Below are 13,811 nucleotides of genomic sequence, written 5' to 3' on the forward strand. Positions count from 1 at the left end.
TTAAAATCTAGAGATCTGGCCTCAGTGGCCTTAATTCTCACATGATGTCAAGTGACCAGAACTTTAAGAGGTGTCCAGGTTCCCCTCACACGGCTGGCCTCAGGTCTTTCTGCTTAAGTTTACAACCCTTGGTCTAGAGCTGTGCTGTCCAACATGGTAGCCATGAGCCTTACATGGCTGTTTAAAGTGGGATTAAGTAATTTAACGTTGTAAGTAAAATTTAAACTTCTGTTTCCTATTCACACTAGCCACATTTTAATTTCTCAGTAGCCAGATGTGGCTAGTGGCTACTGTGTTGGACAGTACACATGTACTATATTTCTGTCATTGCTGAAAGTTGTATTGGGCTGGTCTAGATCTTTAAACAAAGGTTCCTGACTCTGCCTCTAACTATTCAGACCTTGCCTCCTAGCCTCACTTGGCTTGTTGCTGCTCATGTGTAAAATGAAGTGGTGTTGATGCGGGCTCGGTGAGTTGAGGAGTTGAAAGAAAGATTTCTTGGACTCTCAAGGTCTGACAGTAGTGCTCTTTTTTTCAGAGAACAGCATGGAGTAGCATGGGGACAGGACCCATGGGCAGTAAAGAGCTGCAGTGTGTTGAGGGTTAGAGCTAAATTTATAAGGCATCAGTATGTGAGTTATTTCTTTACAAGACAAAGGAAAGATCATGAAAAAATTCATTAAAATGGTATCAGTGCAGGTGGGGTCTGGTTATTGGGTGGTCCTATAACTTTAGATAAGAATCAGATTGGATTAAGTCAGGATGTCCTGTGCTTCCTGGAGGATGATATAGATCAGTATGTAGGGCGGGACGCCTTGGACTTCTTTCCCTGGGGCAGGCTTGATCTTCATCAGTGTCATGGCATGACGACCCTAAATTCCTTTCTAAATTCTTGTATATGGGCAACAACAGGTAACAAGCCTATAATTTTGTTAATCCTATTAATCTAATATTAATTACTTCTATTTTAACAGACTTTTGTGGCTCATAAACTGTCTCTGGAGGCCATTCCAGAAGAGAGATTTAAAAAGTAGGCTGCCTAGTGGCGTTGTTATTGGGATGCGTGTCCCAGGATTCTCTTGGTGACTGCTTTGAAGGACAAGTGCGGGTGAATGGTTCTCCCGTCCCACACGCATGAGTGTAGTATACACAGAGTCACTGCCTTGCTCACACATTTTTTGGCATTTGTATTATGCTCTTATTCTTGGAATGAAAGGTGAGTGCAGTGTAGAGCGCTAGTTAATTTCCTCCTTATTTAGTAACGTTGCAACTTAGAGTCTTTTAAAATAACTAAAAATGTATAGAAGTCAGCAGCATGTGGCCCCATGGGGCACCGAGTACATTATGTTAAAGATAGAGCTAATAACATGGCAGTGTGTTCTTTCCGACCCAGCAATTGTCCTTTGCAGAATTTGTCCTAAGGAGCTACCAGCACAGCTGTGGAAGTGTGTACCCGTCACAGTATTGTTTAAAATAGTGAAAAATTCTAACCAAACCTGAGTGTCAGTATGGATTTGGAGGATTAGTTCGGTAATTATGACACCTGGATACAGTAGGATCTCATACAGCCACTGAAAATGGGGATATAGATCTATATTTATTGATTTGGGAAGATTTCTGTGGCATATTGAGTGAAAAAACCTCCAACAGTATGTATGTAATGACCTGTTTACGTAAAATTCATATTCACATAAAATTCATATGCACATGTGCAGAGATGTCTTGAGGGATAGTCATCCAAATAGTAACAGGGTTATTCTTGGGTGATGGGTTTTGGGCCACCTTACTTTCTTCTTGGGTTTATGCCCACTCTGATTGTTCCTCTCTCCCCTCGGTATGCCGTGTCCGTTTTTTTTTTTAAGTGGTGCTCTTGTAAAGAAGGGAACAACAGCTTATTGAGTGCCTACTATATCCCAGGTGCTTTGTCAAAACTCTTAGCCCTTGTGTGATTTCTTTAAGGTAAATGTATTATTATTCTGATTTTATCGATGGGGCTTTTGGAGCTTGGTGACTGAACAGCTCAGGGACAGTAGACCTGGGATTACCCCCCAGACGTGTACTTACGAAGCCCTCGTACTCTTTGCTATACTGGGCGTTGTCAGAGCATCAGAGTTTGGAGCTGAGGCTGACTTGAGTGGTAACTGGTATTGGCAGAGAAGTATTGTGCCTTGCTCAAGGTCTTAAACTCGCTGGAGAGAGATGAAAAAGACTAAGAATGTGGAGTTTTGGATTTTGTTTTGCTGAAAACAGCCTTGATGAAGTCAAGAGGCTTGGGCTGGTTTCCAGTTTGGTTACTGTCCACACTTCATGATGTTTAGTAAGTCTCTTTACCTCTTTGGTCTTTATTTTCCTCATTTGCAAAATAAGGATAATATGGTCTACATCTCAGGTTATTTGTGAGATTATTCACATTCATCCAAAATTGCCTTGAAAACAGTAAAGTGAAATATGAGTACAAAGTGTTATTTTTACTCTAGCCAATCCAGTCTTCCGAAGCTTAAGAAATGAATTGTTCTTCCGACCTATCTTATCCCTTATGGGCATTTTTTGGGGAAAAGGATTTAGTATTTGTTTCTTTAATTGGTGAGCAGATGTCATGCTCTGGAAAGAGAACTATGGTGGGTTCCATTTTGGTACTTTTACTAGTGGTTTGGAATTACGTAAGGCAGAGACAAGGTCTAAGCCACTTGTCACAGACTTACAGACCAAGTGGTCCAGGATCGCTTCCACTTTTCTAGTTTTTTTTTTTGTTTGTGGGTGAGGAAGATTGGCCCTGAGCCAACATCTGTTGCCAATCTTCCTCTTTTTGCTTGAGGAAGATTGTCCCTGAGCTAACATCTGTGCCCATCTTCCTCTGTTTTGTATGTGGGTTGCCACCACAGCATGGCTTGATGAGTGGTATAGGTTCATGCTTGGGATCCAAACCTGCAAACCCGGGCCACCAAAGTGGAGCATGTGAACTTAACCACTATGCTTCTGGCTGACTCCTACTTTTCCAGTTTTTAGAACTTAAAAAATTCTGAACTAGGGCCAGCCTGGTGGCACAGTGGTTAAGTTCGCACCTTCTGCTTCAGTGGCCTGGGGTTCATGGGTTTGGATCCTGGGTGCAGACCTACACTGCTTGTCAAGCCATGCTGTGGTAGGCATTCCACATATAAAGTAGGGGAAGATGGGCTTGGATGTTAGCTCAGGGCCAGTCTTCCTCAGCAAAAAGAGGAGGATTGGTGGCAGATGTTAGCTCAGGGCTAATCTTCCTCAAAAAAAAAAATTGTGAACTATATGTAGAAAGTGCATAAAACACAAAGGCACAGTTTAATGAGTCATTATAAAGCTAACAGCTGTTTAATTGCTACTCAGCATAAGAAACAGAATATTGCCCCACTCCCCAAAGAAATCACTCTCCTGACTTTATGGTAATCACTTTCTTGCTTTTCTTTTTAGTTTTATCATCTGAATATACACCTTAAAGTTATAGCTTGTGTTTGCTTGTATTTGAGCCTCATACGAATGTGTATATACTTTGTATCTGGCCTTTCCACTTGTTATTGTGAGATTTATCTGTAGTGTTAAGTGTAGCTTTGATTCATTTATTTTCATTGCTAAATGTATTCCTTGGTATGAAAACCAGAGCTTATACATTGTACAGTGGACGGACGTGTGGATTTTGGGCAATTATGAATGGTGCTGCTCTGGGCGTGTCTGTACGTCTCACCTGTTGTGAGTGGGCGTGAATTTCTCTTTGGCATACTCCTAGCAGTGGAATTGCTGCATATGTGAGTTGCTGCATATGCATTAAAGTTGGTAGATAATGCCAGGATGTTTTCTATAGGGTTGGTTCTACCGATTTACATTCCAACCAGCATACATGAGAATTTTCTGGTACCATGTTCTTGTCAACACTTCGTCTTGTTGGTCTTTAATTTTAGCCATTCTAGGGAGTGTGTAGTAGTGTCTCATTATAATTTCAATTTGTGTTTCTATGATGGTTATTGGAGGTTGAACAATTTTTTATATGACCATTGGTATCTTTAGCAAAGTGCCTATTCAAGTATTTTGTCCATTTTTCTACTGGGTTGCCTCTTGATTGATTTGTAGAAGATCTATATAGATTTTAGAACCAAGTCTGTTGTTGCTTATTTGTTACATAAATATCCTCTTCCAACGTGATTTGTCTTTTACTTTCTTGTGGTGTTTTGATATGCCAAAGTTCTTGATTTTAATATGGTTCAATTTGTCAATCTTTTCCTTTATGGTTTGTGTGTATTGTGCCCTGATATTTTCCCTGGGGTTATGAAGCTATTTCCTGTGTCGTTTTCTAAAAGCTTTATTGCTTTTGCTTTCCACACTTATATCTATCACCAGGAATTCATTTTTGTGTATGGTGTGAGATAGGAGTCAGTTTTTGTTTGTTTTCTTTCAGTGAGGAAGATTGGCCCTGAGCTAACGTCTGTTCTAGTCTTCCTCTGTTTTGTATGTGAGTCGCTGCCACAGCATGCCTGACAAGTGGTGTAGGTCCATGCCCAGGGTCTGAACCTGTGAACCCGGGCTCCCGAAGCAGAGTGCACCGAACTTAACCACTAGGCCATGGAGTCAGCCCCCAGTTTCTTTTTTATTCTGTATAGATATTCAGTTGAGCAGGGGCATTTGTCTAAAAGCATGGCTGTGTTCTCACTGCTCTGTAGTGCCTACTTTGTCACAAAGAAGGTACCCATATTTGCGTGAGTCTGTTTCTTTATTCTGTTTTGTTGATATATTTGTCTTTCCTTGAACTGACAGCACATTGCCTTAATCAGTGCTGTTTTATAATAAATCTGGATACCCAGTGGGAGCAAGTTATATCACCTGTGTCTCACCATTGCATTTCCACATAGATTTTGGAATCAACCTGTGAAGTTCCTAAAAAAAAATTATAATTGGGATTTTGAGTGCAATTTTATTGAATGTGTAGTTCAATTTGGGAAAAATGAAAATTTTGCAATACTAAGTATTCTAATTTCTAGTTTCTCTCTCCGTTTTAGTAATTTTTAATTTTTTTAAATTGTTTTATACCTTTTTTGGTAGAGATTTATTTTGGCTAGATTTATTCCAAGGTATTTATTTTTACACAATTAAAACTGGACACAAAATTTCCTTTTTGTCTTGTTGGTACAGAAACATAATTGATTTTTTTATATGTTGACTTTATAAAGTCTTGCTAAACTCACTTATTAATTTTATAATACACCTGTAGATCTTCTAGATTTTTCCTTGTAGTTATATTTTTCATTAATAATGACAGTTTTACTTCTTTGTTAGTTTTATACCCTTGATTTTTTTTCTTACCATAAAGCTTTAGGTAGGACCTCAGGTACAATATTGAAAAGAAATTGTAGAGTGGATAGTTTAGTCTTGTTCCCCATATCAAAGGGAAAGCTTTCAGCATTTCATCATTTAGTATGATGCTTGATTTGACACTTGGGTCAAAATTTGGCTCTTTCCACATTTTGGCTGTTGTGAATAATGCTGCTAGGAACATGGGTGTGCAAGTATCTTGTTGGAATCCCTGCTTTCACTTCTTTTGGGTATATACCCAGGTGTGGAATTGCTGGATATGGTAATTCTGTGTTTAACTTTTTGAGGAACCCCCATACCATTTCCCACAGTGACTACACCATTTTACGTTTTAGCAGTGCACAAGAGTTCCATTTTCTCTACATCCTCACCAACACTTGTTATTTTCTGGGGTTTTTTTTCGCTTTTTAGTAATAGTGATCCAAAGAGGTTCCAGGTATTGTGTTTTACCTACTCTCTCTGACCTCTTCTTTTTGAATTCTTTATGAACTTGAACTTTTACACTTGGGTTAGTTCTTCTCTCTCTGTCCTTGACTCTTTCCTAGTCTTGTGAATTTTTTGTCCTTTTGTGTATCTGTGCTTCATTCTGGATTTTTTTCTTCAGACTTAGTTTCCTGTTTAATTCTCTGTTTATCTATATGCTTTTAAGCCCATCCATTGTACTTAATTTTGGATATTGTATTATTTGATTCTTTTAAAAATCTGTGTCACTTTTCAAAATCGTCATTTCTCTCCCCAAAGTTTTAATCATGTGTTTTATCTTCTTATGTATAGTAAGAACTATTTTAACATCTGTTTCTAATTAGTCTCATACACATAGTTCATGTAGGTCTTTGTTTCTGCTAGTTTTTCTTTCATAGTTGTCCTGTGTGCCTGGTTAGCTTTGGTTGTGTTTTGCACATTGTATTTGAAAATTGTTTACATAAGTAATTTGAGGATTCTCCATCCAGAAATGATTTGTCTTTTTATCTGCCAGGGGCTTAGGGCACCAGCAGTCTAAGGTCACTTCTCTCTGATCTTGGGGATTGGTATTTTTCTGGGCCACCCAGATTCTTGGAAACTGGTCTGTGGTCATTTGAAGGCTGTTTTATTTTCAGTTCACTCTCCTAAGCTATAGCTATTTGGATTTCCAGCCGAAGTTATAGGCGGTTATTGGGCTATCAGTCTTTGAGGGCTTTGGAAGCCAAGGTTTGTTCTTCTAGACCCAGTTGGTTATCAAAAGTAATTCTGAGGGTCTTGGTTGCTCTTTCCCGGTGTATAAATGGCCTTGAGGCAAAAGTGGACCATTTGCTGCAGGCTCATTTCTCTGGATCTTAGTTTTCTTATGTTTTGTGACCTGGTAATTCTTCTGTGCTTTCTTAGTTCCCTGATGTTTCCAAGCAAATGTTCTTTTTTATTATATCCAGCATTTTTAGTTGTTTTCAGCATGAGGGTTGGTCTGAGTTACTTAGCTATTATTGCCTCTGTTTAAAAGCATCTTTTTAAAGTTGTAGGATAAAGGAAGTATTAGACTTCAAAACCTATTTATTCCAAGTGAATTCATTACTAGTCAATAAAGTAGAGGTTTATTGATCACCTACCATATGCCCAGTATTGTGCTATATATTATGGAAATTTGGAGGAAATACAAGGTATAGTATTCTTTACATTCAAGGAGTTTAGCTGGGGAAACAAGTCTAAACCCAGAACATTAAATAGAATGTTGGAGGAGGTGCTCAAGGGTAATGCAGAGTTAATGGCATAGTGAAAACTAAAGGCAGTAACTGCTCAGTGTGAGCCTGACCCTCCCAGGCCATCCTCCCCGAGGTGGTCACCTCGCCCTGTCTAAAAGCTCCAGCTCCTGTCCCTCCCCCTTTACCATTACAGCTCTGCAATGGCTCCTCCACTGTCTTCAACACGTTCAAGGCATCTGAGGCCCTTTGGGAGCTGCCTCCCTTCCGACGACCACCCCCCCCCCCCCAGCCCCCCATCACTGGTGGCTCTTTCACTCCTCCCACTTCTGCCTGTGCTCTTCCCTCTGCTTGGAAGTCTTGTCTTCTCTTCCTTTGGTGGGAGGCTAGTTTTTCCATACTTAGCCTCACGTAGTATAATCCTTTCTGGGAAGCCTTCTCTGCCAGCCCAGTACCTTGTCCTCAGGAATTACAGGCCTCTGCTGATCACTGGTCGATATCTGTTGCCCATGGTAATGGCAGTGACAGTAGCCAGCACGTGTGTAGTCTGGCCCTTACCATGCACTCTTTCAGGCACTTCACATACACACAGCAACTCCCAGGTGGCTGTTACTGTTTCCCCATTTTACAGGGGAGGAAACAGGCATGGAGGCTTCCCAGCCAATAATTTGGGTGGGCTTCTACGCAGTGACCTTATTCATTTGTCCCCTTCTTCAGGCGAGAAATGCAAACATGGGAGAAGGGCCTGAGCTGTGAAGATGAACATTCCTGGGTGACCATTGCCTCCCTCGCCTCCTGGGGCTGTGACTGAGAGTGAACTAGACAACTGTGTCTGAATCCCTCTGCTTCCTTCCCGAGTCCAGTTGTTTACTCTGCTGTGCAGGTACCTAGGACTGTGTTCTGTCCTCTCCTGCCGGCGTGCTGGGCCTCTCCTGCCCTGTTTCTGAGGGGTTTAGCTGCATCTGCCAGCCTCGTCTGCTTGGATTGTCTCTGGACTCCCCCGTTTATGTGGGCGAGACTGTTTGAAACTTGGCTGTCTAGGATTTAGCTAGGCCTGCTCTGGTCAGACCTACCAAGTAAACCTCCATCCTGGAAAAACTTTAAAGTCTGTGTTTCCTCAAATTCCACAGGTCGGTTAACTGCCATGGGCTGTCGTATCTGAAAATGCAGTAGTCCTCTTGCATGTTACTCTTGAATGAATTGTGAAGGGATGTGGTGAGAACTGAAGGCAGTGCCATTAATATTACTTTAATGACACTGCCAGCTCCAGCCAGTAGTGCAGCCGTGTCAATGCTTAGGATTTCATCATAGAAAAGCCAGTTCCAGTGAATTGATAGGCTGCTCTTTTGTCTTTTTAACCAATTGCTATTTTTACTTATTTTTTTTTTTTATTAATTAATTTTTCTTTTTTTGAGGAAGATTAGCCCTGAACTAACATCTGCCGCCAACCTTACTCTTTTTGCTGAGGAAGACTGGCCCTGAGCTAACATCCGTGCCCATCTTCCTGTACTTTATATGAGGGATGCTGCCATAGCATGGCTTGACAAGTGGTGCCATGTCCGCACCCGAGATCCGAACTGGTGAACCCTGGGCTGCCAAAGCGTAGTGTGTGAACCTAACCACTGTGCCACTGGGCTGGCTCTTAGGCTGCTCTTTTTAAAAACTAAACTTTAATTTTTAGAACAGTTTTGGATTTACAGAAAAATTGTGAAGATAGTACAGAGAGTCCCCATGTATCTCAATCTCCCTATTATTAACATTTAACATTAGTATGGTATATTTGTTGTAGTTAATAAACTAATATTGATACATTATTATTAACTGCAGTCCATAGTTTATTCAGGTTTCATTAGTTTTTATGTCCTTCATCTGTTCCAGGATCTCATCCAGCATACCACATTACGTTTAATTGTCATGTCTTGCTAGGGTCCTGTTGGCTGTGACAGTTTCTCAACTTTCCTTGTTTTGGATGACTTTGATGGTTTTGAGGAGTACTGGGAGGTACTTTGTAAGATGTCCCTCTTTTGGAATTTGATGTTTTTCTCATGATTAGACTGCGGTTTTGAGGAGGATGATCACAGATGTCAAGTGCTATTTTCATCAAGTCATATCAAGCATACGTACTATTAACATGATTTCTGACTGTTGATGTTGACCTTGATCTTCTGGCTGCAGCCACCTTTCTCCACTGCAGTTACTCCCCTGCAGTTACTCCCCTCTACTTCCAAAGTGTGATAGCTAATCCTCTTTAGCTCACAAAGTCGTTATTTTAAAGTTCTTTATACTATTGCATATTTTTTAAAAACTGTACACAAACCAATGTTCTCTTTATAAAAAATTTTAAAATTATTTCCTTGAATATTTTCAAGTCTTCATTCCCTTGCAAGAACAGTTTGTGTATTGTGCGATTGTTTGGCAAATTTTGATTCCTTCAGTTTTGAAGCATTGGATTCAAAGCTGAACAGAAAAGCCTGCAGTTTTTATTAGCTGCAAAACGCAGGGCAGGCAGGTGCAAGGAATCATAATTATCACTGCCTGATGTAACGTTAGGATAATTATCATTGCCTCAGTCTTGTTCATTTGTTGTTCTGCATGAACACTGCACACTGGACTGTGTGCCAGTTCTATTTTTGAACCGTGTTTAATATAAATAATATAATAGTGCAAAAAAGCCTGCTTCGTACAGAGAAAGGGTTGGTAGGGCCATCATTGTGACCATCACTCTTAGATCATTACACAAACAGCCCGATACTGTGTATCACGTTGAAGTACAACGCTGAGCCTTGGAGTTGAGTTACAGTGGGGAGTACACGTAGCCTGTAGTAGTACATCTGGAGTAGGAGAAGTAACCAAATAAGAGCAGTTTGAGGAGGAACAAGGCTAAAGTTGCAAGAAACTGGAGATGCTGCGGTTCAATATAGATCGCCATCTGGTGGTCAAGTGCGAGAGCAACGTCGTAGTTACGCTAAGCTGTCCTTAAACTGCAAAGTCGTGGAAAAAATGATTTTTCTTTTTTCCAAAAATTGCACCAAGGTAAAGCAGAGCTCTATTGATGCGGGTGTGTTGTTTAGGCGTTAGCAGTACTGCCCTCGCTATGCGCTCATTGGACAGTAGCGCAACCCCAAGAAAAGGATGGTTAGTCGTGGTTTTGCGTGTGCTGCGAGCAAGAAGCACCAACACCACATAGGGTTGTGGTGACTAATTCGCAAGTCCCAGCCTCGCCGCCCGGTAGCTGGTCTACGTATGTTGACCACAGCTCCCGAAGCGAACCACTAACTCTTTGTTTTCTGAGATTTCTGAAGGTCTGGAAGAAGGCGCTCTGTTTTACCCAGAAGGCCACGCGCCAGCCGCGAGACTATTTGCATACGCGCTCCTCGCGGGGCGGGGCCGCGCCGCGCGCTCGCACTTGTCGGCGGCACCGGGGGTGGGGCCACGCTGTGGCTGATTTTTATTTCCCTTCTCGTGTCCTGTTGTTTCCAATGACAACTGTGAAGCGCTCTTTCTGTGCTGGGGCAGTCCTGGTCTCGATAAATAATTGAATCCTGCCAGTCGGCGTGCGCTCCCTGGCCTCTCCGACCGTGTCTGAGCCAGAAATGTGGGCGCGTCTTGTGAACTGGCAGGCGAAAGCTCTGGGCCCCAGGCCGGCTGCTCACGGGTTCCCGCTGTTTCCCGTTGCAGGTGGTTCTCCTGGGCATGGACATCCTGTCTGCGCTGGTCACCCGGCTGCAGGATCGGTTCAAGGCGCAGATTGGCACAGGTGAGCCGTGGGCAGGTGTGAGGCGGGCCCCCAGTCTCTCCACCCTCCAGCCCCTGGTCTTCTCCCAGTCTCCCCAAAATCGTCCATTTGGCTGTACCCAGCCCTCCCAGCCAGCCACCCTGCTCCCCTCTCCGGTCTTTTAACCTTCCCCTCTTGTCCTCCCAGCACCCCCAGCCAACCCTCCAACCTCCCCCTTCAGTCTCCCCCTGCTGGGGCTGCATGACTTTCCCTCCCCTCTGGGGCTCACCCCAGATCTGCTGGCCTCACTCTCCTGCTGGCACCCCCCCCCCCCCTTTTGCTGGCTTCTTCCAGCTTTTGTGTTCTAATATGAAGTATTACTGTGAGTTTTTTTATTTCTTAATACAAATTAGCTATCACACTTCAGTGCCAACCTAGTCATATTTGTCTCTGACCCTTCTGTTTTGAGAGGCATTTTCTTTGAGAAGTTCTGCAAATCTGATGCAGTTGTACTTTTTCCAGATGATTATTGTTGGTATTGCTATTTTCACTTTGATAGTAAACATCATTACAAGTGTGTAGTAAATGATCGCTCTCTTATTTTGAAGGGAAAACAGTATGTCAGCAAAATGAAATGAAAATAACCAAAAGTTTCATAGATTTATAGATGACGTAGTCGTCTCTAAATTTCCAACCTCTGGGATTTCATAATGACAGTATAAATACTAAGCAGCTCTGTTTGTGAAAGCATTTCCTTAGAGAATTTCTTATAACTCCTTATAGAATTATAGAATTTTAGTTGGTGCATGTGGATTTATTCTTTTCTGTTAACTTTCTGATCAATGTGCTCCTTTAGATAGAGTCATGAACTCTTTTCCCATTCTGTTACTGTCCACCTACAGATAAAAATCTCCCTTTTAGAAATTTGATAGTCTAATTTGTTCCGTTTTCCTCCTAAATTAGCTGAATTGTTCAGGAATATCACTTGTAAAAGATTTATACACTCTTAGAAGAAGCAAAGTAAGCTGACCTCTGGTATGCAGGTGGCCTTGGAGCACTGGCCGATGGCCCACACCTAGGTGTGTGGAGGAAGCATGGAGAGCTGGGCTCCGTCTACGGTGCATGCACGCATGTATGTTACATACAGTTAAAAACACACAGTATAAATGAAAGATAGATTGAGCCATAAGTGCCTGCTCCTTCCTCCCCCAAGCACATGTGCTGGAGCGCCTCTCTTCCCTAATTTTCCTTCTGTGTTGACTCTTTCTGGCCAAGGTCTTTCAGTGACATGCATTTTAATAATATTTTACCAGCTTAAAAGATATGTTGGGAGCTGGCTGGAGGAAAGTGAGGTAAGGAAGAAGACACGTAGTATGTCTGTGCAAAGAATTTTGCCAATTTTTATAGTAACCCCCATGGAATTTAGCAAGGTGAGTAGAACTGTAGGGATTGGTAGTTTCAGAATGAGATACATCATTTAGGCCAGGATTTTGTCTTCCCAGTTAGTTGAATAGCCACAGTTAGTGATCACAGACTCCCAAAATAGGTTTTCATTTGACCAGTTTGCATTTTGATTTCCAGTGCTGCCAAGTCTAATAGACAGACTGGGAGATGCTAAAGACTCGGTGAGGGAGCAAGACCAAACTCTGCTGCTAAAGATCATGGATCAGGCTGCTAATCCCCAGGTAAGGCAGGAGAGGCGTTCTGTGGCCAGCTGGTGTGTGTGTATTCACCTAACATCAGTGGGTGACTCCATGTAAAAAGACTTCCTTTCTGTTATGCTGATGTATTTCAGATGAAAATTTTCATAGTATTTAATCTATCCACCCCACCCCCACATAGGATATTTAAATAAATAATAAATAGCAAAGGATACGTTTTGAGTAAATTAATGGACTTAACATGGGTATTGAGTGCTTGGTTTAGTCCAGCGGACTCTTGAGCTCGTTTATGTAACTGGGTCTCTGTGTCTCTGAAGGGGCATCTGTGATGTCTGAGGAGTCAGGAGGCCTGCCAGGAGCCCTCGTCCCTGTCTGCTGGTGACCTGGGGCTGCTGGGACAGGGATCCAGATGTCCCTTGTTCCAGGGTGGGGGTAGAGGTATCACAAAAAGCCTTCCCAGGGAAGAGAGAAACCTAGGCTGGCCTGAAAAGGTGAGCGAATGTTTGACTTGTAGCTGGGGTGGGACAGCTGCTCCAGGCCTAGAGAGCAGTGTGAGTGTGTGAGCTTTGGCAAGTCACCCAACCTCTTTTGACCTCACTTTCCTCACTCATAAAATGGTGACAGTTATACTTCCCTTTCAAGGTTCTTGAGAGAATTACATGCAATTATATAAAGGAATATGTTTTGAAAAATTTTAAGTTGATCTACAAATGTAAGTCACCATTTTTCAGTATGCTCTTGAGAGGACTATATGGGTTGGTAGAGGCTGGGACGAATCTGGCACCTGTGGAGAGCTCCCTCTTCTGTTGTCCCCATATTCAATAAAAGGCTGCGGAAGTCCCCTCCTCTCCTCTGTTAACCTGTCCTTTGCTGTCTGCAGTATGTGTGGGACCGAATGCTGGGAGGCTTCAAGCACAAGAATTTCCGGACTCGGGAAGGCACATGTCTCTGCCTTGTTGCCACACTCAATGCGTAAGTCTGGGCACGGTCTGAGGGTTTCCTTGGCTGAGCTCTTTTACTTTTGACTTTTTATTTTGCAATAACTAGATTTCAGGATGTTGCAGAGAGATGTACTGGGAGAGTGCCGTGCACCCTTCCCCCACCCTCCTCCAATGAGGACATCTTGCATATCTACAGTGCAATGTCAGTACCAGGAAATGAATATTGATACAGTCTGCAGAGCTCATTCGGATTCCTCCAGTTACACACACACATTGTGTGTGTGTGTGCAGTTCTGTCACGTGTAGCTCCATGTAATTACCCCCACGATCAAGTGCAGATCTGCACATCACCCCTCACACTGCCTCGCACTGCCCCTTTGTAGCCAATCCCTGATCCCCGGCAGCCACTAATCCGTTCTCCATTGCTTTGATTTTGCTATTATGTAAATGGAACCATGCAGAATGTAACCCTTTGAGCGTTTGCAGCTTGTGG

At 42.5% G+C, this 13,811-nt stretch overlaps 1 protein-coding gene and 1 non-coding gene across 47 annotated transcripts in view; one reads left to right on the plus strand and one right to left on the minus strand.

The window, feature by feature from the left end:
• Positions 1–13,811, plus strand: part of CLASP1 (cytoplasmic linker associated protein 1) — a 256,363-nt gene that overhangs the window by 75,260 nt on the left and 167,292 nt on the right. For all 46 annotated transcript variants that reach the window (XM_070240668.1, XM_070240633.1, XM_070240648.1 and 43 more), the window contains exons 3-5: positions 10,680–10,758; positions 12,298–12,401; positions 13,258–13,349. In XM_070240668.1, coding sequence (XP_070096769.1) covers positions 10,680–10,758; positions 12,298–12,401; positions 13,258–13,349 — 275 coding nt within the window. The remainder of the gene's footprint in view (positions 1–10,679; positions 10,759–12,297; positions 12,402–13,257; positions 13,350–13,811) is intronic.
• LOC111768958 (U4atac minor spliceosomal RNA) lies at positions 10,014–10,138 on the minus strand. Its single transcript, XR_002801637.2, has one exon. It is a non-coding gene; the product is annotated as a U4atac minor spliceosomal RNA (small nuclear RNA).

Source organism: Equus caballus, chromosome 18 (assembly GCF_041296265.1).
Source record: "Equus caballus isolate H_3958 breed thoroughbred chromosome 18, TB-T2T, whole genome shotgun sequence".
Lineage (NCBI taxonomy): Eukaryota > Metazoa > Chordata > Mammalia > Perissodactyla > Equidae > Equus > Equus caballus.